The sequence below is a fragment of the Xiphophorus maculatus genome, chromosome 3 (assembly GCF_002775205.1).
Source record: "Xiphophorus maculatus strain JP 163 A chromosome 3, X_maculatus-5.0-male, whole genome shotgun sequence".
In the NCBI taxonomy this organism is placed as follows: domain Eukaryota; kingdom Metazoa; phylum Chordata; class Actinopteri; order Cyprinodontiformes; family Poeciliidae; genus Xiphophorus; species Xiphophorus maculatus.
Window position 1 is genome coordinate 30,481,962 of NC_036445.1, and position 27,963 is coordinate 30,509,924.

Consider the following 27,963-nt stretch of genomic DNA (forward strand, 5'->3'; position numbering starts at 1 on the left):
GAATCGAGGACTAAGGCCTCCATATGTTGGTTGTTCTTAACCCCTGAGCCACCACAGCACCCTGAGTAATTCATTCTTAAGTTTATTGAAAATTTATGATAAAAGGATCATTTGTGATTTTCACCTTCAGCATCTTGACTGTTTGCACGAAGACATAAATGGGTTTAAACCATCCGATCAGAGTCTGTTGCTACAAAAGTAACCATGCCACATCAGTTGGGCTTTCTTGAATATTTCCATATGAAAATGTAGCGTTTCCTCCGTTGTGCTGCCTCCAAGCCACGCTCGCTTTGGAAATCCAGACAGGCATCAGATTGGCAGGCAGGCCGCTGTATAGCATCATGGCTCACCAGCCAGCTGCACTTCCTGCGATAAGGCTGCCGTTCATTCTGGGCCCGAAGGTGCTGGATTCAATCTGGCCATCTGCCGATTGCTCAGCGTTTCTGTCTGTCTGCATAAACTGCAGCACATATTCCTGTCAGTCAGAACCTCCACAGTATTTACCACCTTCATTTCATTACACTTTCTTCAGCAGAATAATCAGTGGAAAAAACTCAGAAAACCCCTCAAACCAGGAGGAAAAATATTTTGAACAAGTTAAATGTGATGAACAAAACTTGATTTAGCAGGCAGTGATTACACAGAGCAAATATTCTGAAACGCTATTGAGTGACTGAATGCAGTGACAGCCTCCTTCCTCGTCGCCCTCAGCCTGTGAGAAGAATGATAAGCCATTGAAGCTGGTGTCTGATCTGAATAAAACGACCAGGACCTCCATTAGAAAATGCTCAGCCAGCTTTGGGCTCTCATCGTTTTCTGTCTCTCTGCAGAGCGGAGAAACGGCGGGGCGTTGGAAGAAGCTTAAAAGATGGACGCCTTCAACAGAGATGTGAAGAGTGTGTAACTTTCTAACGACACAGAGAGGAGGAGGTATGAGGTTTCAAATGGTTTTAAATGATTTACTGTTTCAGAATAAAGGTGCACCATATTGAAAATACTGTGTCTATGTTCCTGATAGAGCCTCAGCTCTAACTGCGCAGAATCATCACAACCTGTAGAAACTAGGGAAAGGCTTGCCAAAATAATTCATATTACTACATATTATATACAAAGAATAATACAAAAACATACATTTTGGTATACATGTGGAACTGTTCATTTTCCCAAGTTGGCATACAGACCTTTTCATGGAGCATATCTAATATATTCGAAAGAAAATACAGGTTGGAACAGCGAAGCACCCAGATGCAATGCTACTGACATGCTATCAACAAGAAGCCAATCCAGGACCTGCATTTATTTTCCTTGCTGCTGATTGGTTGTACTTCCAAAAGCAGAATTCGGGAAGACAGTAGATGTTACCTTCTATGGTAGTAATGCATAAACCTGTTTCTGATTCTTGGCTAAAGCAGGTTAGCAAAGAGAAGGAGTTCTTCCCTTCGAATAACCATCTGCTTCATTAGTAAATACAGTATATATGTTATTACAGTAACACTTCAGACATTAACAGATGTATTGCATTAGATGTCCGTATAAAGTTTTTATAAATGTAAATGTTGAAGTGCTGTTAACACTTAGTTTATGCGGCTGAAATTTTGACACCCAAACATCCCACATAAACATCACCTAAAATAATGGAAAGTTATTTTTGGGGAAAAAAAACATCACCACCTCTTTTCTTGCCAAAAGATGATAGAGGCAAAAATTAAATTTTTTTGACAATGAATGTCTTAGGCCATTATATTAGAATGGGGGCGATATTTTACACGTGGTTTGCTTTTTGTACATGCACAAAAATCACATGAAACCTTCAAGCATGTTTGTCCCAGGAGACTTTCCATAGAGGTGCCTATCAAATAAGATGACCCTCTTCACAAAGTGCACTGGTCACAGTATATTGGTCAGCATGCACTCACCAGAATTAAACTGCAAACTTAAATGATTCCATACATGTACAGCTTTAGGATTCAAATAAAAAAAAAGAAAACAGAAATATAAATGAATAACTGCACTCAAATTATAGACGAAACAATGACCAAGTTTTATTGCAACAAAACTATTTATTTACTGTGTCCTAGATTTTTCATGTAGGAGATAGTCGTAATCCTCTTAGTCAGAACACGTTTTTCTCATCATGCCTAAGGTGTCTGCTAAGCAAAATATTATCGGAGGGTGTGAGGTTCGGGGGGGCGGGTTGTCTAATCAGGAAAAAAGAATCAGAGAATCAGACAGACAGCAGCTGGCTTTGCTGCGGCACTTTGTTCACAGTGGAACAGACTGGGACCGTAAAAATCTCTTGACAACAAGATGTTATTGCTTGAGGTATTGAGACGGCCGCATATGAGAAATATATATGTGTTTATGTAATCAAAGTCAGGCGCAGAGATATTAAACTGGAGAGCTCCTAAATAAAGATGCATGCACTGCAGTAACCCTCTGTGGTCTGTTTGTCTGCTTTTATTTCCAGTTAGACGCCTGAAGGCCCAGTCAGTTAGGATGAACTCAATCACAGTGTGAATCTGAACTTCATTAACTTATGAAATAAAACAGCCAATTTTAACTTTTTAATAGAAAAATACTAACAAGATTTTTAAGGCAGTGCCGTTAATTTACAGATGATAAACACGATCAGGTTTAAACAGTGTTTGCTTTGTAAAACATCAGCTAAGGGAAAATAAAATAAATCTCTAATGTCCTATTGTCTGTGTGATTATCATACATGTAGTTATTGAAAATATTTCATTGTGTAAAGCTGAGCAGTGACTCTTAGATCATTTGCAAATATGTTTTGTGCTGAATCCAGATGTAACATAATGTTCAGTGATAACTGAAACGCCATGTGACCGCTCAGGTGGAGGTAAAGCTGCAGACACTCTTTCTCCTCACATTGGTGTGATGCTCTTCCTCTTCCATCTCTTCCTCTCCTTCCACTTCCTCATGTCTCTGATCACCTTTGACCTCCATATGGTTGGGAACACTTTTATGTCACTTCGTCTACTCGACCCTTCCTCCTCATTTCTTTGAAGATTTAAAGCAACTTTACCTTGATTTCTCTTATTGTTGATGGTTGTAATTTACTCATAATGATGATCAAGATTGCTGTGACCAGTGGTTGCGCCCACATCGTAGACGCAGTACTTGCTGCTTAGAAAGGATGTAAAGCCTCTACATCCTCTGGAGCTATTAATAGTCCCTCATCCTACAGAGAAAGATTATTCCCATGTGAAAAGCATCTAGACGGCTGCCAATCTTTCAAGGAACGCTCGTCTCAGCAAAAGGGCTGCAAGGTCAGACTGAGAGTTTAAAGAAATTGCAAAAAAAAAGAAACAGAAAACCAAAGAGCTTTTTCTGAGAGTTCTCACTTAACATGCTAAACACGTCAAGTTCATAACCGAACAGTGAGGAGAAGAGCATCCAGTATGTCTTGGTTTAAAGTGTTGAAGGAGAAAGCTTTGGATCTGAGTAAACCACCAGACAGCAAAAAGTAAAAGGCCATGTTTTTAAAACGAGTGGAGCACGGTGGTGGAGAGGAGGTTATTTGGACTTGTTCCACAGCTACTGGACTATGTTAGTTATTAACAGAGATTGTCTAATATGAAGCTAATCTGCTTGACAGATGAGGCTTTGGGGTCATCATTAGGTCAATGATCCCCAACACAGCAGCTAATCTGCATCAGCATGACCAAAGAAGAAAATGAACAACATGCTGCAAAAGTCCAGAACTCATAATTGAGATGCTCTGATGACAAGTAGTCATTTGCCCATCAGTAGCTGCATTTCCATTAACCATAGAACAGGAAAAGCTGAAATAATTTTGCTTAATTAAAACACGGCAATTCCGTAAAAACTCACATCTTTTGAGAAAAGGTTGTTGAGCTGGGATGAAGTGGTTTTTCAGCTGTACCAAAATAGATCAATTTCGCAAAGCTGAAACGGAAACACTTTTTCTTTCTCCCCTCTCACGAGTCACATGATCAACAGCTGAATGTCACTACTGAAACCCTGAAGAAGACGACAGGAAGTAGTAGAAGGACGATGGTTTGTTTCTGTTTCTTTTATGTGCAGCTGGCTCCACCAGAGCTCTCACTGCATCACACAGCTGATTAAAGGTTGTGTCATTCCAACATGTTGGATCCATAGCTCTTCTCTAAAATCACCAACTACAATTTCCCCCAAACCCCAAAATAGAGTGAAATAGAGCCGCTCCCACATTTAAAGGGCTTGTTGTTCCAAAGCCTGAACAAGACACTGACGTCTCCTCTGATTGGCTGATAGATAATGAGTGCTAGCACCAAGCCTGGATAATGAATATATCTCATGTAGCTGTTTACATCTGTCACTGCCATGGTCACATGAACAAGCTTATCCATGTGCAATTTTAATTTCATTTCTTATTTAATGGAAACACTGCAAAATAGTGAAATAGAGTTTTTTTTCAGTATCTGCAGAATGTAGACTTGTGCACATCTGCAGTGGAAATGCAGCTACTGTATATGAATGTGCTGAAATGAAAGCCACCAAAGTGTATTGTTTGTAAGATCTGGAGAAAGATGGCTACAGAACTAGTGAAGGACAGATTAACAGCAAAGACAGACTGTGGCAGCTGGAACAGTAGCTGAAAACAATGAAACAAAAACTATGTCATGTTTAGATGAGAAGGTTAAAGGAAACTTCCAACAGCCTTTAAATAAGATATCGTTGAGAAGATTCAGACCTCTTCCATCTTTTCAACTGGTGCACCTTTTTGCCTCTAACTGAGCCTGTCTGCATCCCCGCTGCCCTAACATGCACACGCTCCCTATACCTCCTCCAGCTGATAATTCCTCAGGCTACTTTTGATTGTTACTTCAAATCTTTCAGCTCTAAAAGTGTTTGTGAAATCAGCTAAACTGTGAGCAGAGTGGCTGGGTGGGTTATTTCCCCCCACCACCACTTTCTGCACCTCTTCCACCTCTCCTTCACTCAAGTGTTTCCATTCATTATGTGCATGACATTCTTTGTCTGAAGGACATTGGCGGTCAGCCAGGAGTCTCCGCTGAGCCAGTCCAGGCGTTTAATTGAAACCATAAAAGAACTTTCTGTTGGCACAAAAGCCCTCATGTGGGCTTTGTTGCAATTAGATAGACCAGAAAGGCCAGTGAACCTGATGAAAGGGGATTAGCAGGAATGTGTTGCCTGGATATTATGTGAAGTGTGCCGTGGCAGCTTTCAGAAGAATTAGTAAAGGCTTGACCTGTCCATCACCGGTCAGGGAAAAGGACAAACTGATGACTAATGGAGTGAGAAAAGGCAAAGCTTAAAACCCAGCTTCACTACCAGGCCTGCAGAACATTGTGCACGCTGCTGCTAATCAGCTGCTCCCACCTACAGCCCAGCAAAGCACTCTGACACAGTTACTGGGAACTTCATTATTCGAGCTGGCCCAGTGTGAAGGTTTAACCAACACATTTGCAGAGGGTCACAGTGCTGGAGGCATGTCTCTAGTCCACGTAGAACCATAAATGTACATATGGTGATTCTTCATGCCTTATGAAACTGTATCTGAAGCTGGAGATCACACTGTTTTTGATGTCTGGCCATGTTTCTCTCTGTTTTTCATAACTTTGGCAGTTTTGATGCAAATTAATGAAATTTGGCCAGGTTGTGAATTATGCAGGTAAAATTAGACAAATTTAAAAGTCAAAATAAGATGATAATGATAATCATAATGACACATGATATGGCAATTAAAAGAGCATTTTTTGTGTGTGTGTGAGAGAGAGAGAGCAATCCAATGGGGAAAAAATGAGGTCCGGGAAAATGTCCTTGTTTTCACCAGTGTCCCGCTTTGTTGGTGATAGTGGTTATAATAGCCCGTTAAATGCCATCGATATATTATTGCCAAAAGTATTTGCTCACCTTGATTCATATATGAGCCTAACTGGCATCCCATTCCTATTGCCAGATGGAGACAATCTGAAGGCCACATGAAGTTTGAAGATCTGTAATGACTGACTCTGCAGAACCTGGCGACCTCTTCACACTATGTGCTTCAGGATCCGCTGACCCCACCCCATCAGTTTACATGACCTACCACATCATGGCTGAGTTGCTGTCGTTCCCAAACACTTCCATTTTCTGATAATACAGCTGACAGTTGACTGGAATATTTAGGAGCTAGGAAATTTCACAACTAATTTGTTGCACAGGAGCCATCCTACCACAGTTCTGTGGGCTGTGGGAAGGTGCGAAGTATCCTGGGGGCATGTTTATTATTAATGATTTGAAATAAATAAAATTATTATTTTTGCCATAAGAGTAAAATAAACACATGAATTACCACCACTCCTATGAATAACTAATAAAACCAAACTCTATGTTTGTCAGTACCATTCATTAAACCAGCAGTTTACTTCTTTACCTTGAACATCATTAATTGTGGTACCATTTAAAATCATGTTTTCCTGCTGAGTGTACAATCAGAGGAATCATGCCAGATTATGATTGGTAGAAACCAGATCTTGGGCCTCCCAGGGGCCCGGGGTTACAGTTTTACTAAATCTCCTCTTGCTGCAAACCTAGTTTTTCTGACATGATTGGAGTGTTCCCACTCAGCGGGGCTGCTTCAAGGTGGATTAGGGCTTGCTGCTGTGAGACCAAAGTTATTCTCAGCTTCATCATAACCCTGTCCTCAATTCCAAAGCACTTTATAAATAGATGAGCAAATTGAGCGCTGCTACATTTATGGACTGGGCCTTTTGTTTCACAGAGCAACTCTGCAAGATTTTATCTTTAATTGGGAATTTTGTAAAAGATGAACTGCTGCAGTGCTGAGGTCAAGATTCTAAATTACATATTTCCAACATTCAATTGCTGATTAAATTGATTTGCCTTTATTGTCTTTTCTGTAGGTTAAATCGAGGTGCGTGTGTGTGACCTGTTTCACATCATCAGCCTGTAAAATGTGAAAGCAGAACTCCTGTGTGCAAACTGCCCCCCAGTGGAGAGACTGTGAATGACGTGGAAACTGGTCCCAGTATTTGTTGAGGCTCCAACCTGGGTACTGCTGCAGCTATGTGTATGGACAAGGTAACCCTGGACAGAACTGTACTGCAGAGGGGAGATGGCTTCAAATGTTACAGAATCTTTGCTGGTTCAGCAGGTGTTGTGTGTGTGTGTGTTATGTTTCTGTCTGTGGAGAGAAGTTCTCGTCACACTGCCTCTGCATCATCTCACAGCGCCGTGGTGAAGGCTTGTGTGGGTGGGTGGGTGGGGAGGGTCAGCTGGTGTTGTGAATCAGGCCGCTGAGGTGTCAGGGACGGCTTCTTCACAACACCAGGGTTCCTCCCAGCCATTTCCTGCTGGAATACATCAGTGATCTGCAAGAGAGCTTGGCTGAAATAAAGCCTGAAGTCATTTCCACAGTTGGAATAAATGCATTTTTCAGTCTGGTATAAATCGACACAACGGCCATGAGTTTGCGTTGATTTTTGTAGGAATGTTGATGTTATTGAAAACTATTTAACCAATATGAATTATAAACTGAACTTGACTTCATTATCTGCATTTCCACTGACCATATAATTCCAAAAATTGTAATTACAAAAATAGATTAGCTTAATGGAGACACGCCAATTAAAAAGAAACAAAAAAACCCCATTTTTTTTAATTAAAAGATTTTGTCCTAGATGTACTTAAATTTGTGTATTTTACAAAACTGCAATGGAAACATTTTTTGCATCATGGGAGTGATGTGATCAGCAGCCGGATGTTACTACTGGCAAAAAAGAAGATGACGATGACAGGAAGTGGTAGGAGGATTATGACTTTGCCTGGTTTTTAAATATCACATGAACTGACTTATGTATGTGTGATTTTAGCTGTGTTTTGTATTTAACAGAAACTCTGCAACTGCAGAATTTCATTTTTTTACATTGACAGAATACTGATAAACTTTTGCACACATTTGTAATGGAAACACATTTACTGTTTGATAACTTTGATAAATGTGGAGTGGATGTAATTGACTCGGAATATCTGTATGACTGAATTAAATTGATATTATTTGTAAAGTGTCCTGAGATGGTCACATGTTCAATAAACTCAATTAAAAATATGACCATTGGGTATTGATCAGCTTTCTGACCAAGGTCTTCAGTCAACTGGCTTTACTAGCTGGACTCCAGTCAAGTTGCAGAAATGTCTAAAGGACAATCAGATGAACCTGATCTCAGTTCTGAGTCTTATAAAGAGTGTGACTACTTATGCATGTATTATGTCTGAATGTTTACATTTTTAAATTAATTTTTCAAATATCTGATAAGAAAAATAAACCTTCCACTTCTATTTTAATAAATGACTCAATGAACAATGTACTGTAGTTTTTGACTCCTTGTTACCACTTATTACACAACATGACAGAATCTTTTTCAATTAAAATGTATACACAGTTTTGTATCTGTTTTATTTTTATTAAATGAAACAAATGCAGTGTACTACAGTACTGCATGATCTAGAACATAACTAACACTAATTATACATGGGGAGGGATGAAAATAACCAGAAGAAACATGGATGGATGGATGGATGGATGGATGGATGGATGGATGGATGGATGGATGGATGGATGGATGGATGGATGGATGGATGGATGGATGGATGGATGGATGGATGGATAGATAGATAGATAGATAGATAGATAGATAGATAGATAGATAGATAGATAGATAGATAGATAGATAGATAGATAGATAGATAGATATTCCTTTAATGATCAAACACTGGTCTTGTTAATCTGGGCGACTTCATTCAGGTAGGCGATGAATAACTTGGTTCCTTCGAGGTAGTTGTATCTGCAAAATAAAAAAGTCTATTTTGTGCATTTATTAAAATTATTCAACTCAGTTGCACATTCCTTTGATTCGGACTATGCTATTTTTAATAACTGTACAGTATTTTATTTATTAACTTTGCCCTTACTGTACACTGTTACTCCTAAATTAATTTTATATATAGTATTATATTTGTTATCTACATGTGTGATTACCTGTCACTTCCCTAATATTACACCAGATGTTCCCCACTGTGGGACAGTAAAGCATATTTCTATTTAATCTTTCATTCAGAAACCTCAGTGAGTTTTCACATGCATCTACATAAGAATGACTTCAAAGGAGGAAAACTAAACTTTTAGAACCGACTGACCAAGCGGCTGAAATTAATCTGACAGAAAATCTGTGGAGTCACATAAGGGCACGTAGCTTCCAACAGTGTCCTTGGGCAAAAGAGACCAAAACTGAACAGAATTAAGCTTATCTTGTGAAAAAAAAAGGAAATTAGAGTAGTTGTTAGGCATGAAGTGTGTAAAACCTGCTCATTTTCTCATTCTGGGAGTGCATTCCATCATCAAAGCCTCCAATGGGCATCATGATGATGCTTTTCCCCGTCACATCCTGGAAGGTTCTGGCAATGGGGATGGTCCCACCTTCACGGATTAGATCAGGATCCACATTGAACACTGAAAGAGAGCCAATATGTATCATGTATGTTCAGTATAACTCAAATGCAAAAACTCTTTGTCTATTGTATGTTCTTCAGAGTTGGAAGAAAAAACAACAAAGCATTTTCAAAAGCCCTAAATACTTTTACAATTTCACAAATAAGCACAACATCTCCTGTTAGGTTAACAAGCTTCTGTAAAGCCAAACAGTTCAGGTAGAAGAGAACTGAAGTAAAACATATAGCTGTGTGCAGTACAGATAATTTTTTTCTACCTATAATGGCTCTAAAAGGCTGTTGTAGGATCCAGTCCCTGGAAAGCTGAAGTAGCTTTCTTACCTCTCTTGATCGCTGCCTTTCCAGCTTCATACAGAGGGTGCTTAGTGTCAGCCAGCCAGGGCTTGGCCCCAATCACCATGGTAACTTTCAGCTTGTTAGGACTCTTTCTCTTAGCAAACACAGAGTGAAGGTAGTCCGTCACCTAAAGCACAAAAAGGAGACTTTAGTAAAGCAAAGCACTACATAAATCAACACTCTAAAGCACTCATATATGCTACCTGTTTCTTGACCGCTGCTGGGTCCATGTCAGGGACTTGTCTTATTGAGAACTTAGCAGTAACCTTAGCAGGGATGACCGTCTTTGTGCCGGAGTCAGAGAAAGCCCCCTCTATACCATGGATGGAAACAGTGGGGTAGCGCCACCTATGCGCCAACAAGTCCACCTTTGGAGGAGCAATACAGAGGCAACCCCTTGTTGAGTCGGGAGAAAACTCGGGTTTTTTTCTGACTTGACTTTTTACTACCTTGTTGTTGTACATCAGGTGGCTGACGCCAGTCTTGTTCTTGTAATTGTCCACGTCAAACTCAATATCCTGATACATTTTCCATTCTTCATCCGACAGAGGAGCCACTGCTTCCCGGATCCCCGGAATCAGAATCTTTCCACTGGGGCTGATGAGTGTGTCTGAGAGAAAAGTGACCATAAAGCAACTCAGGATTTTTTTTACGATTTTTCTTGTAATTTCCCCCAATATAAAACATTAGCTGAGAAAAGCATTCAAATATGACTATTAAACCATAGTTTACGATAACTGGTAAGTTATATTTTACATCCCTGTAGAGAAATTTTGACCCATTCATGTTTGCAGAATTGTTTTAATTCAGTCACTTTGGATTCCCCCATCATCCCAACATGCTACAGCATTTCACTCAGTTTGAATTTGACTAGATCATCCTAAAACTTCCATTTTGATTTCAGCTAAGACCGTCATAATATCAACACTACGTTTGACTATTGGTGTGATATTCTTTTTCTGAAATGCAGAGTTAGAGGGAAGTTAAAAAGAAGTACCGCTTTTTCCTCATCAGTCTACAGAATATTTTCCCAAAGTTCTTGAAGACTGTCAAGATGGGGTTTTTTTTGTGAAGATGAGACAGATCTTCGGTCAGAAGTTGTTTTTGCCCTGGAAGTTTCACTTTTCTGCTACTTGTCCATGTTTTCTTGATTTGTGGAAAGTGGTTCTACCTTGTGGTTCTCTGGACTCACTAAAAACGGTTTTCTTTTTAGGCCAGTAGATCTCTGTATCTTTGTTTCTTCTCTGCTCTTCGCCTTCTTTATTAGCTTTAGATGTGATAGGCTGCTTTTTAAAGTCTTTTAGCACATTTCATGTTGACAGCAAGGTTCTATTTAAGTGATGTTATTCTACAGGTTTGGGATTAATTAGGTCTGGGTGTGCTCACTGAAATTAAACTCACTGTTTTAGAAACAGCAAGTTTTTTTAAACATATCAGTTAATTCCTGATTTAACAAAAAGGGGTTGCAATGACTTTATCAAAGGGTGTTTGGTTTAGGTAGATTTTTCCCTTAATGAATGAAATCATTGTCTGAAAACAGTTTTTCATATTTGCTCATGTTATCTTTCATAGCAACATTATTTGACTGTCACAAACATTATCGTGTGGAAAAAAAGAAAATTTGGAAACCAACGGTAGCTAAATACACCAGATAATTTACTGCAACAACATATAGGTTTGAACATTTTTTAACAATGATGATTTCTTACTGAAGAGATTTGTCAGGAGGCTCTTGATTTTATTTTTAAATCTGACAAAAATGTTTGTCCACATTATAAACCAATTCACTTCTTATTTCCCTAACTTAGCTAGCCATTTCTAAACACGCAAGTATTTTAATGGATGTTTTCCTTAGAGATCAAAGGGTACTGCTCCTTTAGCCCTTCAGCTAGTTCACTGGGGAGTGTCTTGATGAGAAATCTTTATTCTTAAAGGAAAACAGCTGCGTAAACTACCAAAGGGAACAGAAAAGCAAATGAACAGGGCAAAGTGTGAGGATCAAAGAAAGACGCCTTTTAGACCCACCAAGAATGCCAATGAGGTCAGTCATTGGTTCGATCACAGTGCCTCCATAGACACCAGAATGTAAGTCTTGTTTAGGGCCTTCAACCTACAAACACACAACATAGTAAGAATCAGATACAGAGAGAAACGAGTCAAGAAAGAATTCTACAACCTCTGCAAAGAAGTAGCAGTTCCCTCTGGTGCCATAGGTTAGGGCTGGCCGTCTGCTCAGCCAACCACAGTCAGAAATGATGATGTAGTCCACATCGGAGAAGAAGGTGTCTCTCTGCGCCAGGATCATTGAATCCAGGCCGTTAGAGCCTGTCTCCTCCATACCCTCAATGAGAAACTTCACATTCACTGGCAGGTCCTGGTGGATGCCAGAAGTAGAGTTTAAGAACAAATGCAGTAATTGTTTGACATACAGAAATATAGCCATTTGAAGTGAAAACTATGTTTACATAATACATAATGTTGTCTCTATAGGGGTCGGTGTGTTTTCTCTCACCATGCTGAGGGCTTGGTAAGACTGAACGGCGTGGATCCAGGCCAGAACCGGAGCCTTGTTGTCTGATGTTCCTCTTCCATACAGATTACCTGAAGGTACAGTGCCATAAAACATATTTATTTATTTATGACACTACAACTAGAATTTGCTGAAGGTCAGGAAAATTTAAATGCAGATCACAAATGATGTCATTTTTGAGATGTTTCAAACAGACATAATAGGTATCTTTGGACTGATGTGTGAAAAATAATTCCACAAGAAGAAATCATCATTCAGTCAGTTAAAAATCAGGTAAAAAGCTGTATAAAGAACATAAAGGTGACTACCGTTGATATCTGTCAGGTTGTAGGGATTGGTAGCCCAGCCGTCCTCCAGCTTCGCCGGCTGAACGTCCACATGACCGTAGACACACACTGTGTGTTTGCTGGGGTCACTCCCAAACTGAGCTGTCACTACTTTTGGCAGTGCTATTGTTTGTCCACTTGGAAGCTGCATTTTCAAAGGCATGGTTGGTATTCCCACATTTCTACAAAATGATACATTAGCCACCTGATTTGGAAATAATATGGCACAATGTGAACCAGTACCAGGCGGTGTTGATGTGTGTTTACGCATTTGGCAGAAGCTTCTATCCACAATAACTTACAAATGAGGGTATAACAGTAAAGTTAAAACAATAGCTAATTCAAATTCAAAATTCAAAATTACTTTATTGATCACAAAGGGAAATTAAATGTTGTAACTCATTCATTCAAATTCTTCAAAGAGTTATTGTAGCTGTTGATGGCTGTTGGCAGGAAAAACGTCCTGTAGCAGTCTGTCTTACAGTGAACTTAACTTAATCTCCTGGCCATAGCCTCCTTTCTGATCAAGTTCAAAGTACCCCACTAATTCCACCTTTCACTTTATTGTTCTCGTTGTGGAATAAATGTCGGATCATTAACTGGTTTTCCATAAAGTGGCTGCCACTGGGTCTCAGGTGGAGCAGAAATGAAAGGTAATTGGTGAGCAGGGAACACTGAAAGGCTGCATGTTTAGATTCAGTTTGAATATGGGATGCTTTTATCCAGAAGGTGATATTGTAAATTGGGTCAACGTTTGAAAATGTTTATGAACCTGCTGTTAACTGTTAGCTCCTGGCCTTCAGAAGGTTTGTGCTTGGCTGTTCTGGTAAATCAAGCTGCAGTTTTGTCATCTCAGGTATATTAATGTAGACATAAAGCTGTCCAAAGGAGCAACCCCTGCAGAATTGTTATTAGCCTACTGAAGTAAAAACTACAAACTCCAAATTCTCAAAGAGAAGTTATAAAAGGGAATCACTTTAGCAGAGACCTGGGGGTTTCGTCACTGACCTCTTGCTCTCCGATATCAACCAGTTGTACCATTCCTCCCATCAGTCTCAGCTTCTCAGCCACCAGCTCCATCATGCGGTGCAGGTCTGGTCTTCTCAGAATGTTGCTCGAGTCACTTTCAATTGCAACCCACTCCCTCAGAACCTGGCGCACAAATCAAAGTCTCATTGTGAATGAGCTATAACTTTTAATCAATCCAAAGAAAGTTTATGCTGATATAACAGAAAGTTATTCTGTTGAATAAGTGAGGTGAGTCCTTCTGTAAGCAACTAATACCCACATCTTCAACAAATCACAATGTTCTTCCTTCTAACTTTTATGTCAGACCTGTCCTCACATACCTGTGGACATGAACTATGGAGCACTTTCATGAAACAGAACTCAAACAAATGAAATCCCTAAGGAGAACCTGCTGTCATTGTGCACTGTGGTGGAGACACAACCATAGCCGAACCATGAGGGTGAGCGGAAGATCCTGCAACAGAAAACCTGCTCCCACTTTTATTTGAGCTTATTGTTCATAGGTGCAAATTACTTGCATTGGCTGGACCCAATGAGTGTGGTTGATCAACATGTAGTCAGAGCAATCAGCTTTGGCGAGAGATGAGGCAAGTAGTATGTCAAAAAGATGAGCAGTAAGATGGAGAATCAGCACCATCAGTGTTTCAAGTTTGTCACCTCAACATGTTCTTCCTGATGGTCATCAACGTACTGCGCCAGCTCGGTGTACGGGAAAGCCTGGCAACAGGAAATGACCAGCAGGATGAAGGGGACGGTTTGAAGATTCATCTAGTGGAAAAATGAAAAATCAAATGATAGTGGGAGTAGCTTGTTGGAAAAAGAAGTTATCACAAATCATTAAAAAATTAATAATTATTACATCATAATCTAACTGAATATTGAAGAAGTTCTAATTTAAAAATCAAGCAAACAGATACTGTGTTTGATAATTGCTCAAATAACTCTGAGCAATTATCTGTACGGTGGCTCTCAAAGGTGTACATACCTTATTGAACTAACAAAAACTGAAAAAATAAAACAGGTGGCTTTCGTAAAACATAAGAAAACTTAAAACACATTCTGTGCCCTAAGCATCCAAATATACTTACTCATCGTTGTTCTTAGTAGTTAATATTTATTTCATTTTCCTTTTAAATGTGACCATCACTACACAGCTTGCTTGAAGATCCATTTTCTGATTACTTCATTAGGATTTAACTGAAGTGCAAAAAAAAAAGTATATTTATTTTAAAAAGAAATTGTGTTGGCCTTGGTTTCAGACTCTGCAATTTGGTGTTTAAATATTGTCAATAAAAAAGTGTTCCAATAACACATTATCTAGTAATATTTTCTGATATCCTGTCAACTTTTAACATTTTTGACACAGAAACATGTAGGCTGCTGGCGGACCACCCAGAGCACTTCTAACACCTCGCTTAGCAGGTTGTCAGTGAAAACAAGATGTAATATATGAGACAACAGTGAGAAAAACAAGAAACTGGTCAAGGAGGTTGCAATGAGACCAACAGTAGGACTAAAGGAGCTCCAGGAATTAAAGTACCGGTTGTGTCCTACATGGAATAACCTGTTTTCTCCGTATGTAGTGGTTCAAGATTGAAAGATGGAATCTTTTTTTCCACAGAATAATCAAACACACTTTCATGAAAAGTGAGAACCTTTGGGCCACAGATCCAAAACATCTAATTCACAGAGAACAGCTCTGTACACCTTTGCTGGGAAGTTGTAAAGAGAGATTCTATTTTGCGGCATTAGACTCCATATCATTCCAGATTTGATGGATGCAACCAGAGTCCAGAACTGAATATGGCAGGAAATCTGGGAGGTAAACAGTGGATAAAGGAATTTGTTTCTATCTGAAATATCTGCAGAACATTTGAAAAGCCGAGTGGAAATTCTCTGATTAAGATGTGACATCCTGACTGAATCATAAAAAGGTATTAAAAGATGTTTCAACAAATCAAGTTTGCATCCAGGTATTTTTTAAAATCTATGTAATGTATTTGTTTTCAATTGAATTGTACAGATCATATGTCAGTTTAAAGGTGGAGAACATTTAGAAATGATTTGAAACCTTTAACATCTACAATAGCATTTTAACATGGATATGGAAACATTTTAGACCCTCTACAACCAGCTGCTCTGCTGAGTCGCTCCATCTCACTAAGCAGCTTTTAAACAGAACTTTTGCAACTTCTGCCTGATCCCTAAACCGCTAAAAACTTTTCAGCTTTATCTCGCTATAGATTAAATCTTATTTCTATTTTTATGAACATATAATATCTTCACAATATGAATATATTTCCTTACCTTCTCTTAGATCCAGTGGAAACAGTCTTATCAGGCCCAGCAGCTGTGGCCCCATGTTGCTGGTGGGACATTTATACACATTCCCTCATGCTGCACTCTTACAGGGCCCCGGGGTCACACTGTCAAATGTTTCCTGACATCTTGCCAAGACAGCAGACAAATGCCTTTCTTTTTTTGCTGAGAAAGACAAAACTCCACTCAGATCTATTGATCTTGCTCCAAGAATGTGCTCTAAGGATCGACGGTGGGGGGTTTGTGTGCGTGTGTGGGGAGAGGTGCTCGGAAGGACAAAACATCATGTGAAACTCCTAATTACTGTGCTTCCACACACACATAACAAGTTGCACAACAGACGGCCCCCTGAACTAAACCTCAAAGGAACAGCGTTTCTCAAAGGGCAATGTGAAATCATGGGAAATGACAAATGGACCGAACTTTTCCATCATATTGACCACTGATAGCATTTTACATTAGAGTCACATTCACCCATTCGCACTCACAAATGCATACACATTTATACACCGATACACAATTGTTGTTTTCTGTCTCAGGAGGCACATGACAGAGGAGAGGAGGTGCTGTGTTGACTTGGTTCCAGAATGGAATAAACTTTGAACTACTTGAGAAAAATTGTGCTTTGAGTCGGGGGGACAAAATAAGTGCCAGTACTCCTCTTAATGTCATACATATTGTAGGACAGAAACATGGGTGATATTTTGCATATACTGTAAATCTGTCTATCGATCTATAAATCAGTGGGTTTATTGTACAGAAATGATAAAGAACACAAAAACAAAACCAGTTCTTAATCAAATCCACGAGTGAAATTCAACGTGTCATGGAGCCACTTAACGGCAAGCCTCATTGTGTTAATATTGACATGAAAAATAATATTGAAAAATAAAGATATAAAAACCAATCACAGAAGTGATAAGTCCTTTATTACAATGATAGTGTAAGGTTTTGGTTTTTTCTGTGTTCAGTTAGGTTTTTGTGTGAGTTTCCTGTTGTCCTGTCTACCCCTTGATTGTTCCCAGCTGTGTCTCGTTCCCTGATTACCCTCTGTGTATTTAATGCCACCTGTGTTCCTTGTTCTTTGTCGGTACCTTGTCGTCTTACATGCTGTCTATTACGTTCTTGTCTGCTGTCTGCTCCCGCTCATCTGTGCTGCCTGGATTATTGTGTTTTTTGGATCATCTTCATTAAAATCATCACTTCTTCATTCCAACCTGGGTTCTCAGGTTCCTCACCACTGCTAACTGCACTTTATGACAGTCTGTTAAAAATACTTCATCCCAGTATTATGAACAGAAGGCGACTATACATATACACATAGTAATCACTCTTAATATCTTTAACATGGTTTAATAAAGAATGTACTGTTAAACCAAAAATATTTACAAATATTTTAAAAACAGCTCACAAAAACAAGGCATTTTGTTCATTTGGTTGACGCCAAGCAACAGGACTTTCTTGTGGTAACAGACTAAACTAAAGCGTTTTCAAGTGACATTTTTTCTTGTACTACCTTTCTGTAAATCAAGAGAAGTGACTTTGACAATGTGGTGCATCTTTATCTTAAAAAAACAAAGACATAACCAATGACAACAAGTCAGAAAGAATGATGATTGTCAGGGTTTCCCCTCTATGCCCGGTGATCTTTAATACTACTGGCAGTGTTAAAGATGCATTAATACATCTTTGTGTTAAAGAATGTTAAGCTGACAATTTATGTGGTTTTAGTAGCTGTTCCATTTCGTGGCTATTAAGGTTTTTAAATAAGCGCCACAAAGACAGTTTTGCTTGCCCAAACTTTATGGGACGGGTTTTTCTGCTCTCAGCGCGGATGCGCGCATTAATCTTAGCTGACTGTAGATAAAACATTTCATTATGTGCAGTTTGGTGTGTCACTGCAAACAAATAAAATAAAAACCAACCCGTGTGCTGTGTGACAATGAGGCGAGCGTGAAAGCTCCTCCACGAACAGAACCACCAGCTCACTAACGCACCAGCTAAGCAGGAATTCAGACTTTATCAGCGCAGACACAGAGTCAGCATGTTGAGACTAAACGCACAGAAGTAAAGCCTGCTGGCCTGCCAGGCTTACGATACACTGGGGGAAACCCTGAGTGTCAAATTATGTCTAATCTTCTCCAGTGTCTTTGCGAACAATGTGTGCAATGGTTGACACCTTTGGAGGTTGCTGTGTTGAAGCTCCAGTATCTCAGCTCTCAGCAGCTTCACAGTGCCCTGTGATGGAATCACAAGGGCAACCATGTTCAGGGTTAGGAGGTGGTAGTTCTCATCAAATGATGATGACGTAACATTTCTGACCAGCTCACGCGACACAGCAGTTTTCATAGAATCTGCTACGAATCCTGCTGTATAGACCAGAGCATTTTCCACCAGATCACCAAACTTAGTTGGAAGATAGCCATGGTCGCACACAACAGCTGAAATGGAGATTGTTACTCTTCAGCAATTCAAGCAGAGGACATCTAAAGGTGACAGGTACACGTCATCATGTTGGGCAGCCACATTGCCTGTCCCACTAGGTGAGCCACCACATCGAACCATCAGACGTCCTGGAACTGGCATGCAGATGGATTGTTACTCCAGCCATCTAGATTACAAAACGGGCACAACATACAGGAATTACTTATAAGACATAACATACAAAGATATTTATTGAGTATATTTTCAAAATTTATTGTAATTAAAACAATAAATAAACTGGTCAACATTAAGGCTACCTTTGTAATGTATGTGGATGTGGGAGGGGCAATTTTCCAGTGTCCCGGAGGTACTTGTATGCCTTTGGACTGTGCAGATGGAGTGTGAGGGCAAACTCTCTGTGCTCCTTTGTGTACTCATGGCCCTGCTTTTCCAAGAAGTCCAGCTGAAGATCTGAAATGTTAAGAGCAAAAATGAAAAACCTCTCCTTCAGATAAATAGCTGAGGATGTTAAAAAAACAGTAGTTATATTAAATAAATTAGAATATGTGTTCCAATGAGGCTCATTTGTCAGATAAAAAGTACCTTTTGAAAATAGACGACAACCCGAAAGCAGGTATAAGACAAACTTTTCATTAAGGCTACATCTCTGTATTAAAAATGTTTTTTTTTATTGGTCTGATGTAATGTCTGATGTTAATGAATCTTGTGTGCATTAACTGTAAGCAGGAAATCATAATTAACAGCAATGAAGGATTTTAAATCTATGTTTAGTTAATCTATATAAAGTGTTTCACTTAGTGTTAAAGTTCCTGAAATAGATGGACTTTTGAATAATTTACTGAATGGGTCTTTAATATGAATTTCAAAGAGCTAATTTCATCTTACCTGAGTATAGTTCAAGCCTCTCTCTGAGCTTCTTATTTATTAGTTTCTTGTCACTCAAATCCACCAATAGAGACTGAACTGTGGTCTTTGCCCTCTTTTCTCTGGCCATGGCGTTTTTCTTTTCCCGCTCTAGACTTTCCACTCTTGCCAAGGCTTCCTTCAGTTTAGCCGCAACAGCGGAAAGAGAAGCTGGCAAGGCGTAGCCATGATCCTAAAAGACAGAGAGATGAAGATCACACTATGTGATCTAATTGACTGCCTTCAATTGTGAGTGTGTTTAATATGAGTGCTTTGAGAGTGTAATGTGACCATGACCATAATAGTATCATGTTTAAAATATAAATACTCACATCAATAGACTGAGGTTGCGGCTGTGAGGTACAAGTTTCTGTGGCATCCTGAGAGGCCACAGACAGGCTAGGTTCAACTTTTATGGAGGTTACTGTCGTCCTGCACTTTTCTGGCTAAAGTGAAGAAGCATAATGATTATGAACTTTACAGTATATAGCTATCTGTACACATAAACAAATGGAGGAATGAGTATCTCACCCTGTCCTGTGTGTGATTATACAATCTGTACATTTGTGAATGCTAAGAGACTTAAGACGATACACCTACTCTTTGGAGGTCAGCAGGGAAGCTGAAGATTGATGGAATAGCACCATCTCTCAGTCGGACAATCTGACCGGTTCTGTCAAAATCATCCTGTTTAAAATGCTCACTGCACAGCACTGATGAATCACTTGCAGTGAATCCCTCTCTCTGCAAAGTCGCTTCCCACTTCTTCCTCACATTTTTGTCTTTGGGAAACCTTCAAAACGAAAACGGGATATTTGCAAGTGCCTACACGAAAACATTGTTCAAAGTAGATTAGTCTTATTTTTTCATTATAATGTTCTCCCTGTTTTACTACTTTTTATTTTCAATTTCTTATAACTTTACTTCAATTAAACTCCTATTTTGATGCATTTCTGTTAATAATGAATCAAAACTAATGAAAATGTGAATAAGCTTGTTTGAAAACTGTTCAGTCAGATGTTCTGTTGTATGAATGGTGGGCATGAGATATTGGCATCTTACTGTCAGCTGGGTAGTAGTGATTTTGATTCAATTACATTTACTTGAGTAACTTTAAAAAATATATATTGTAGGAGTTTTTCACTAAGTTGTGTTTTTTACTTTTACTTGAGTAATTTCACTATCACTACCCTTATTGAGTAGAATTTCTGGATTCTCTACCCACTGAATGAAAAACAAACATGTTTTAACTAAAAATTCACCAGACTAAGACTCAGACATACACCCACAGTTTTTGTTAAAAGTTTCACATATTTTATATTGAATTACTGTCATTTTGGTCCTTAAAATACCAAAATTTCCCCTTAACTTTATATTTTGGTCCATCTGTTGACGTTTAAATATTAAATGATTGATAATTTGATGAACTACTGTGGAGAATTAACCGTTCTCCATGAGGAGTTCTTGATGTATGAGGTTACAGAAGAGTCAGTGAGTTGAATTAATGAATTCCATTTATTAATACCACAATATAGCTGGTCCATTTCACATGCCACCTTTACGAGGTAGCAAGTCAAAATGGCCCCCCAGAAGGGGTTGTGATCTCCTTTGTTAGCCTCTAGTTACGCCCCAAAGAGTTCGTTCCTTAGCTCCTAGTATAATATAATCTTCTCCTTGAGGGTGTTTCCTAATATGACATTTCTTTTAGCTTTAGCTTAGCAACTAGCTAACAAAGATAGAAGGAAAACACAGAATTATTTATTCTCAACACTACTCAGTACTTGAGAAGACTTGTTTACCAAATACATTTTTACTCTTATTTGAGTAGTTTCTTGGATGACTACTTTTTACTTTTACTTGAATAAAAATATGTTGAATTAATGATACTTTTAATTGAGTGCAATTTTTGGGTACTCTGCCCACTTGTGCTTAATGTTAATAAGGTGAAAGAATTAAATATGAATCATCTGTGACACACCTGTGTAAACGTTTGATGGTATAATGTCAAATTCATGACAAAAGCCGAGAAAAGCACCATTTTAATTTCCTTTTCCTAGCGTGTATTAAACTCCATGCGCGCATTGAACGTCCCACGCAAGAACAATCAAAAGTGACCAGCGCTATTATAGCAAAAAACTCAACACAAATGCACGAGATGCAGCTCTCTATGCTTTCAATATATCTACCAGGTCGCTTGTGGACTTACTCGTGTGAAATATTTGGTTAACTTTTTTTTTCAAAACTTGAAATTATACTCTTTACAATATATCAGCGCTGAAAAGAGGTGTACGCATCAAACAAAACGAATATAAGACACTGAACACAGAGAGGAAATCCGTAAGAGATTTATAAGTACATACATGCATTATGTAGTACAATGTAAGTTTCATTGTGTAGCTGATGCAATGAATCTACATTCACATACCTCACTGATTTTAAGTGTTTTGCTGTTGTTTTTTAACCAAACTTTCCCATCAGAACATTTCACCTCATTGTAAAAAGCAACAGTGTATTCGATACACTTAAATGCGATTGTACCAGTAATAGCAGAAAATTTATAAGGCACTCAGAATTTATTTTATGTGTACGGTTTTCAATCGACGCATTCTTCCACGTTTATCTTACTTGTGAAAAGTTATCCCCCGAGTCCTAACGTCAACAGTCCGTCGATTTGAGCAAAGATTAGCCGCACAGTGCTGAGGCATCTTGTGATGTTTATGATTTAGCCAAGTAGGTAGGACGACCGCTCCAAGATGGCGGCCGTATTTCCCATAGAAATGAATACGTATACGCCGCATTGAGCGCTGAGTCCTGGGTTACGTCACCGCCATCTTGTGTGTGGCAGTAGAGCGATCGGAGCTCCCTAAATCATGTGCCGTGTGGACTTGTTTCAACCGTTTTACAGTGCAAACTGGATTCATTGGCATTACAGTAAGGATGAAAGAAGTGATTGGAGTTCTCCCAGTGTGACCAGCAGTCTGAAGCCCTGGCTGTGGCCAGTGTTCCCAGTATAATAAATAAATGTGTTTTATTCTTTCACTTTTTGTGTATTTTTAAATATCTCAATCTGAAGTATTAGATTCAGATTGAAGAATTAATACATGTAATGTAATGAAACAAAAATAATCTACTCTCTTAGAATTATTTTCACTCTTTGGTGTCAATAGCAGAGTTGACAACATACTGTAATAAATATTTTTTTCCAGAAAAAAGTAAGAAAAATATGTAGTTTAATGTTTGACAATGATTGATTTATCAAAGTCATTGTCAAGACATTTCTCAATAATATATGTATAAAAATAAATACAAGAAAAAAGATTGTCTTGAAACGTTAAATGTACTATAAATTATGGAATCATGTAAATATGTTCTTTAATAAAACATTGTAAAAGTGTGAGTCTGTTCATCAACGTCAATATAAAAATTATCAGAATAATTTCTATCAAATAAAACACTGTGCTCTTTATTCAGAAATCCCCCAAACCAATTAAATAATCACATCAAAAGTTAGAAACTATGTCTTTAGTCATTTATTTGATTACCAAATATGTGTGTATGTGTGTGTGAGAAAATGTGTCAATGACAGGTATTAACTTAAAATACTTTGTAGAACGGCACTTTGAAGTTCGGTCAATTTACTTGTATTAGCTTACTGGCTTATAGGCCACATCCAATATGGCGGACGCTGTGACGTATCGCAGCAATGGGCTGACCCGCTCCATGAGGCGTCTACGTATTCATGTCTATGGTATTTCCTGCCTTCCAACAGCCAATGGGATGCAGGAAATACGACTATTTTCTCAACCAGGCTCCGCCCACATGGAGTAGTTAAGGTGTTCCTGTTTTTATTCAAGTTAATCTGAGTAATAATAACAATTTAATACTTATGATTCAAATTTGGTCGTTCTTATAAGTGTAAGTTTTATAAATTTATTTATTTTTCCTTTTTTGTTTAGTTTGTTTTTACGCGGCAGGTCAAAGGTTACAAACAAAATGGCGGAACACCAAAGCGCTGCAGCTACAGTTCTGTGAGCGTCTATTTTGATGTTACAGAGTCTCCTTTCTGTATAAATGAAGTAACGGTTCCATGTCGTTCAACCCCTCTTCGGAACTAATCGCTTCTCTTTATTATTTTATGTGGAAATACTTCCGCGGAGTTCTTACGACGGTCTCCGGGTGAACACAGCTCTTGGGGAGCCCACAGCACAGCGGCTTGCAGCTGCAGATCTGTCCGCTGTGTGATGAGTTTTCTCTGATGATCTTCAGCAGCTCTAAGTGAAGAGCACCATTACGGATGCATGACTTATTCAAGCTCTAATCAAAGATGAACAAGAAGAAGGATAAAGGATTCGAAAGTCCACGACCTTTTAAATTATAAGTATTCTGTTCTACGTTGCAAGAAATCAGAATGAAAGAAAATTGATTTCCAGTTGTGTTCAGAATAGTCACCGTGTTGCATGTTGCTAATATTTACTAGTGTTTGTCACATTACTTACGTGTTAATATTATTTGGTTATTGCTTTTACGACCCATCAGGTGGTGTGCATCAACAACATCAATTTCCAAAGGAAGTCTGTCATTGTGAGTACTATTCTTAGTGGGGGATTTTTACATTCCAGGTCTTAAAGAAGACCAGAAAAGGGGCAGCATTCGTTTTATCCATTATCTATTAATCTTTTTATCCATCCATATGATTTTCCCCTCATACTTCTGTCCATTTGCTTTCTTACAGTCTAGTTTTTCAGGTTAATTAATTAAAACCTTCCCTGTGAAGGAATATTATCGAAAAATTCATACTTACAGTGGCTTACAAGGTTCAACAAAATGCAAAACTTCAACACAACAGCAAAAGCCAGAAGAGGATTCATGCTAACATGAGAGTTATGACACATTAGCTGGCATAACTTCCACTTTAACCTAACGCACAACACAAAAACAAAAGGCCACAACACAACAACAAAAGGTTACAATGGATGTTATGCTTAAAAAAAAAATCCCTATGGTCGCCTAGGAGGGTCAAGAAAATGCAAAAGCCACAACAGAATTCATTCAACAAAGGTTTTGATAAACTTTAAAATAACTATAACATTTCTGATCTGACACATGATAATTACATTATGCAAAGGAAAATTACTAGTTACATATTAAAATAGCAAATATTAATTCCTATTTTCAGTTTGAAATGTAGACGGAGCAGCAAAAACAATTTTCTAAGCTTCAGTAATCATTTCTTTTAATACCCTTTAAGTATTTGTTTTTAACCAGATAAATGAACCTCAAATCATTTGTATTTTTCTAGTGATAGCAGTGACTGACCTCTGCCTCCTCACTGTGCCGCAGGGTTATGTGGAGCTGACCATTTTTCCCACAGTGGTCAACCTGAACAGGATCAAGTTGAATAGTAAACAGTGCAGAATCTACAGGGTCAGAGTCAACGATCTAGAAGCCCCTTTCATTTACAACGACCCCACCCTTGAGGTGTGCCACAACGAGTCCAAGCAGTAAGTAGAACCAGAGCTGTCACAGAAAGGGAACCAACAAACTAGTTTACGCTTTAGTTTGTGGAGTTGATGAGTTCTGTGTGATTGGATGCTATTGTTTCAACTTTTAGCCATTTTATTGTTTTGTAATTTTGATTTCTTCCTGTCTTGATCATTTTGGCTTGCTATGTAAGCTATTCCTAGTCTGAAAACATAAAGTATTGCTTGAAACCTGTGGCCTCCTTGATAATGTGGAACATCCTTCTTAAGTAGATTTCCTTTATTTGAGCTCACCAGACAAACTAATCAACCCAGCTCTCTGAAATTAATTATAGTGATTCAAAGAGCCCTGACACAGAATACTATCTATAAATTTAATAGCACAACAAAACATTTTATTTTTATGACACCTAAATCCAATTTGCATAATAATTTGGAACACGGTGTAATATGTAAAATTGTAGTTCCTGCTCAGAATAATGTATCTCAGGGACAGAGTTGTAACATAAATGTGGGCTTCTGAAGTTAAGCACAGTGGAGGAGCTGTGGTAATGTGGGAGTTTGTTGCAGGGAAAAACACAGTTTAATTCCCAATTTTCCAAAACTATATTTATAATTTTGACCATAGGTGGGTTTAAGCCTCTGCTACCATCTGTATGAAGTTGTTAAAGACAGTTTGTGTTCTACTGACACATTCCTTCCTGCTCTTGTCCAGCAGCTTATCTGAGCTGGAAATGTTTGGACAGCTTTCTGAATTAAAGTGCAACTGCTAGATAATAATATTTTTCCTGAACAGACGGAACCTGAACTATTTCTCCAGTGCCTACACAGCGGCTGTAAGTGCTGTGGACCCCGACGCTGGGAATGGAGAACTGGTGATCAAAGTTCCCTCTGAGCTCTGGAAACAAGGAGATGGTGAGATGATGTCTTCACATTCTCATCACCTTGTCAGAAAAAATGACTGAGATTGTTTTGATAATGACTCGTATCACATGTTTGTGTTTGGGTCCAGAGCTGAAGGTGTTAAAGGTTTATATTGAGTTTTCATTGGACCAGCCCAAAGGGGGTCTCCACTTTGTTGTTCCTGATGTGGAAGGCAGCATGGCAGAGAGGGGGGCCCACGTGTTCTCCTTTGGATACCAGAACTCCACAAGGTTGGACATTAGTGCAACATCCGGATTATCTGAAGTCACTTCAGTTTAACCAGTTATATGTAAAATTGACTTTTTTGAGCTTCACATCATGTTATAATGTTATTCACTCATCAAAAACATTCCTGGAGTGTTGCTTTGATTTCTTTTTTCATGCATGTTTGAGAAATTTTTTAATCTCCCGTGGCAACCATTCAGTTGTGCAAAACGCCTGGGTGGAGCTAGCCCTGCCTTCGAGGTGCTACTCCTCCTCAGAACTGCGGTTTCAAAGATTCCACCTCAAAGAGCAGCTCCCCAGTGATTCCCTTACTCGGCTCCTTCAGACTAGCCAGCAGCAATTAGCAAACACATGGTGGAACTACTCATCTGCTGAGCTCATTATATGAGTTACTTTTCAGTAGATTGTGGGTAAAATTGTTGTTAATGGGTTAATAGAGGAGCCATAATGACTACATGAAGGTGACGTTTTAGAAAGAGCAGGAGTTTTTGGAGAGACGGTATCCCAATGTCAAGGGATTAAATTATGAAGCAAAATTTCTTTAAATCATATGTGACATATAGCATTTTTATAACAACTGAAGGTAGCATGGTCACTTGATTGTACAGTAAAATGGCACTATTTGTTTGGAAAATACATAATACTTCCCCTTTAATAGATTGATTATAGAAACAAAACCTGGGAATTCTTCCATCTTTGTGGCCCCTTCTGAATCTTTTCTCTCTCCAGGTTCTGGTTCCCCTGTGTGGACTCCTACTCAGAGCTGTGTACATGGAAGCTGGAGTTCACTGTAGATGCGTCCATGGTGGCAGTGTCCTGTGGGGACCTGGTGGAGACCATCTACACCCATGACATGAGGAAGAAGACATTCCACTACATCCTCCCCATCCCCACTGCGGCTCCGAACATCTCCCTGGCTGTGGGGCCCTTTGAAATCCTTGTGGACCCCTACATGCACGAGGTGCGTACTCTGTGATCTGTCTGGATGTCACTGAAAGATGTCCAGACATTTAGTTCTCAAATTAATAGAATAGGGGAAAAAAAACGCTTTTCTTCTTTTTCTATTGCTCATCATTGGGCTGCCCATCTCTGGAAAATCTTGTTAAACCCAGGAACTTCAGGGACTTCGCAACTCCCTGGTTGTTGTCTCCGAACCTGAAGAACCTTCTGAGAATTAAAAACTTGATCAGGTTTTATCTAGTTAAGTCACCTCTAAATCAGCTGTAAATAGTCAACATATTTAAAAAATATATACAGTCATAGCCAAAAGTTTGGACACACCTTCTAATTAAAATGGGTTTTCTTTATTTTCATGACTATTTATAAGGCAATAAATCCCACTTATTAACCTGACAGGACAGGTTGACCTATGAAGTGAAAACCATTTCAGGTGACGACCTCTTGAAGCTCATCAAGAAAATGCAGAGTGTGTGCAAAGCAGTAATCACAGCAAAAGGTTGCTACTTTGAAGAAACTAGAATATAAGGGGTATTTTCAGTTGTTTTACACTTTTTTGTTTAGTGCATATTTCCACATGTGTTATTTATAGTTTTGATGCCTTCAGTGTGAATCTACAATGTCAATAGTCATGAAAATAAAGGAAAATCATTGAATTAAAATGTGTGTCCAAACTTTTGGTCTGTACTGTATATGTTGACTAAAGATATTGATGACCATTTACTTTTTTTAACCTACATTTCAATCTTCCCGTACCTTGTTTTATCTGGAAAAAGCAAAGTTAATTTTTTTTTTTACAGTAATTCAAGTTAATTTCAGATCCATATTGTCCAGTAAAACTCATAACCATGTAAAGGTAAATAAGTGGTTCTGATACTAAGCAGCCTTTCATTTTTTCCTGTCTATTCATAGATGTCTTTATATTAAAGAATTAGGACCATTGTAGATAAAAGACACAAATCTTAAAAGGAGTAATTTTTTGTCAGAGAAACTG

The 27,963-nt window shown here is 38.7% G+C and overlaps 3 protein-coding genes and 1 long non-coding RNA gene across 5 annotated transcripts in view; 2 read left to right on the forward strand and 2 right to left on the reverse strand.

The window, feature by feature from the left end:
• The window catches only part of LOC111608196, a 28,715-nt gene extending 22,331 nt beyond the window's left edge, over positions 1-6,384 (forward strand). The window contains exons 3-4 of the long non-coding RNA XR_002752587.1: positions 831-930; positions 5,945-6,384. This is a non-coding gene — a long non-coding RNA (uncharacterized LOC111608196). The remainder of the gene's footprint in view (positions 1-830; positions 931-5,944) is intronic.
• A 2,281-nt stretch (positions 6,385-8,665) lies between these two features.
• LOC102236537 (cytosolic non-specific dipeptidase-like) lies at positions 8,666-16,132 on the reverse strand. The gene is made up of 12 exons (XM_005813685.2): positions 16,024-16,132; positions 14,374-14,484; positions 13,696-13,839; positions 12,670-12,832; positions 12,344-12,432; positions 12,008-12,205; positions 11,857-11,941; positions 10,281-10,441; positions 10,035-10,199; positions 9,817-9,958; positions 9,349-9,496; positions 8,666-8,831 (listed from the first exon to the last, which is right to left on the reverse strand). The coding sequence occupies exons 2-12, from the start codon at positions 14,482-14,484 to the stop codon at positions 8,753-8,755; spliced, it is 1,485 nt and encodes a 494-aa protein (XP_005813742.1). The 5' UTR covers positions 16,024-16,132; the 3' UTR covers positions 8,666-8,752.
• A 2,027-nt stretch (positions 16,133-18,159) lies between these two features.
• LOC102237057 (THAP domain-containing protein 6-like) lies at positions 18,160-22,126 on the reverse strand. Of its 2 annotated transcripts, none has more exons than XR_002752496.1 (6): positions 22,009-22,126; positions 19,984-20,208; positions 19,716-19,829; positions 19,366-19,576; positions 18,777-18,930; positions 18,160-18,646 (listed from the first exon to the last, which is right to left on the reverse strand). XR_002752496.1 is itself a non-coding variant. In XM_005813687.2 (6 exons), exons 1-6 carry the CDS (start codon positions 22,086-22,088, stop codon positions 18,634-18,636), a joined length of 765 nt encoding a protein of 254 aa, XP_005813744.2. In that variant the 5' UTR covers positions 22,089-22,126; the 3' UTR covers positions 18,160-18,633. The 2 variants fall into 2 exon arrangements, 1 of the variants encoding a protein (XP_005813744.2); XM_005813687.2 differs by having other exon boundaries at positions 19,984-20,176.
• Positions 22,127-23,366: 1,240 nt separating this feature from the next.
• taf2 (TATA-box binding protein associated factor 2) overlaps positions 23,367-27,963 on the forward strand; it is a 30,985-nt gene continuing 26,388 nt past the window's right edge. Inside the window, exons 1-6 of the mRNA XM_014474386.2 lie at positions 23,367-23,757; positions 23,910-23,964; positions 24,724-24,884; positions 25,660-25,778; positions 25,876-26,017; positions 26,742-26,973. Coding sequence (XP_014329872.1) covers positions 23,708-23,757; positions 23,910-23,964; positions 24,724-24,884; positions 25,660-25,778; positions 25,876-26,017; positions 26,742-26,973 — 759 coding nt within the window. The 5' untranslated portion in view covers positions 23,367-23,707. The remainder of the gene's footprint in view (positions 23,758-23,909; positions 23,965-24,723; positions 24,885-25,659; positions 25,779-25,875; positions 26,018-26,741; positions 26,974-27,963) is intronic.

Excerpts from the sequence above, each read along its gene's own strand:
- LOC102237057 (XM_005813687.2), bottom strand. The coding sequence starts at position 22,088 with ATGCCTCAGCACTGTGCGGCTAATCTTTGCTCAAATCGACGGACTGTT. Across the intron at positions 20,177-22,008 it reads CGGGGGATAACTTTTCACAA|GTTTCCCAAAGACAAAAATG; the intron begins GTAAGATAAACG and ends TTCGTTTTGAAG. Across the intron at positions 19,830-19,983 it reads TCCCTGCTGACCTCCAAAGA|CCAGAAAAGTGCAGGACGAC; the intron begins GTAGGTGTATCG and ends TCTTCACTTTAG.
- LOC102236537 (XM_005813685.2), bottom strand. The coding sequence starts at position 14,484 with ATGAATCTTCAAACCGTCCCCTTCATCCTGCTGGTCATTTCCTGTTGC. Across the intron at positions 13,840-14,373 it reads ATCAGGAAGAACATGTTGAG|GTTCTGAGGGAGTGGGTTGC; the intron begins GTGACAAACTTG and ends TTTGTGCGCCAG. Across the intron at positions 10,442-11,856 it reads TGACCTCATTGGCATTCTTG|ACACACTCATCAGCCCCAGT; the intron begins GTGGGTCTAAAA and ends CTTTTCTCTCAG.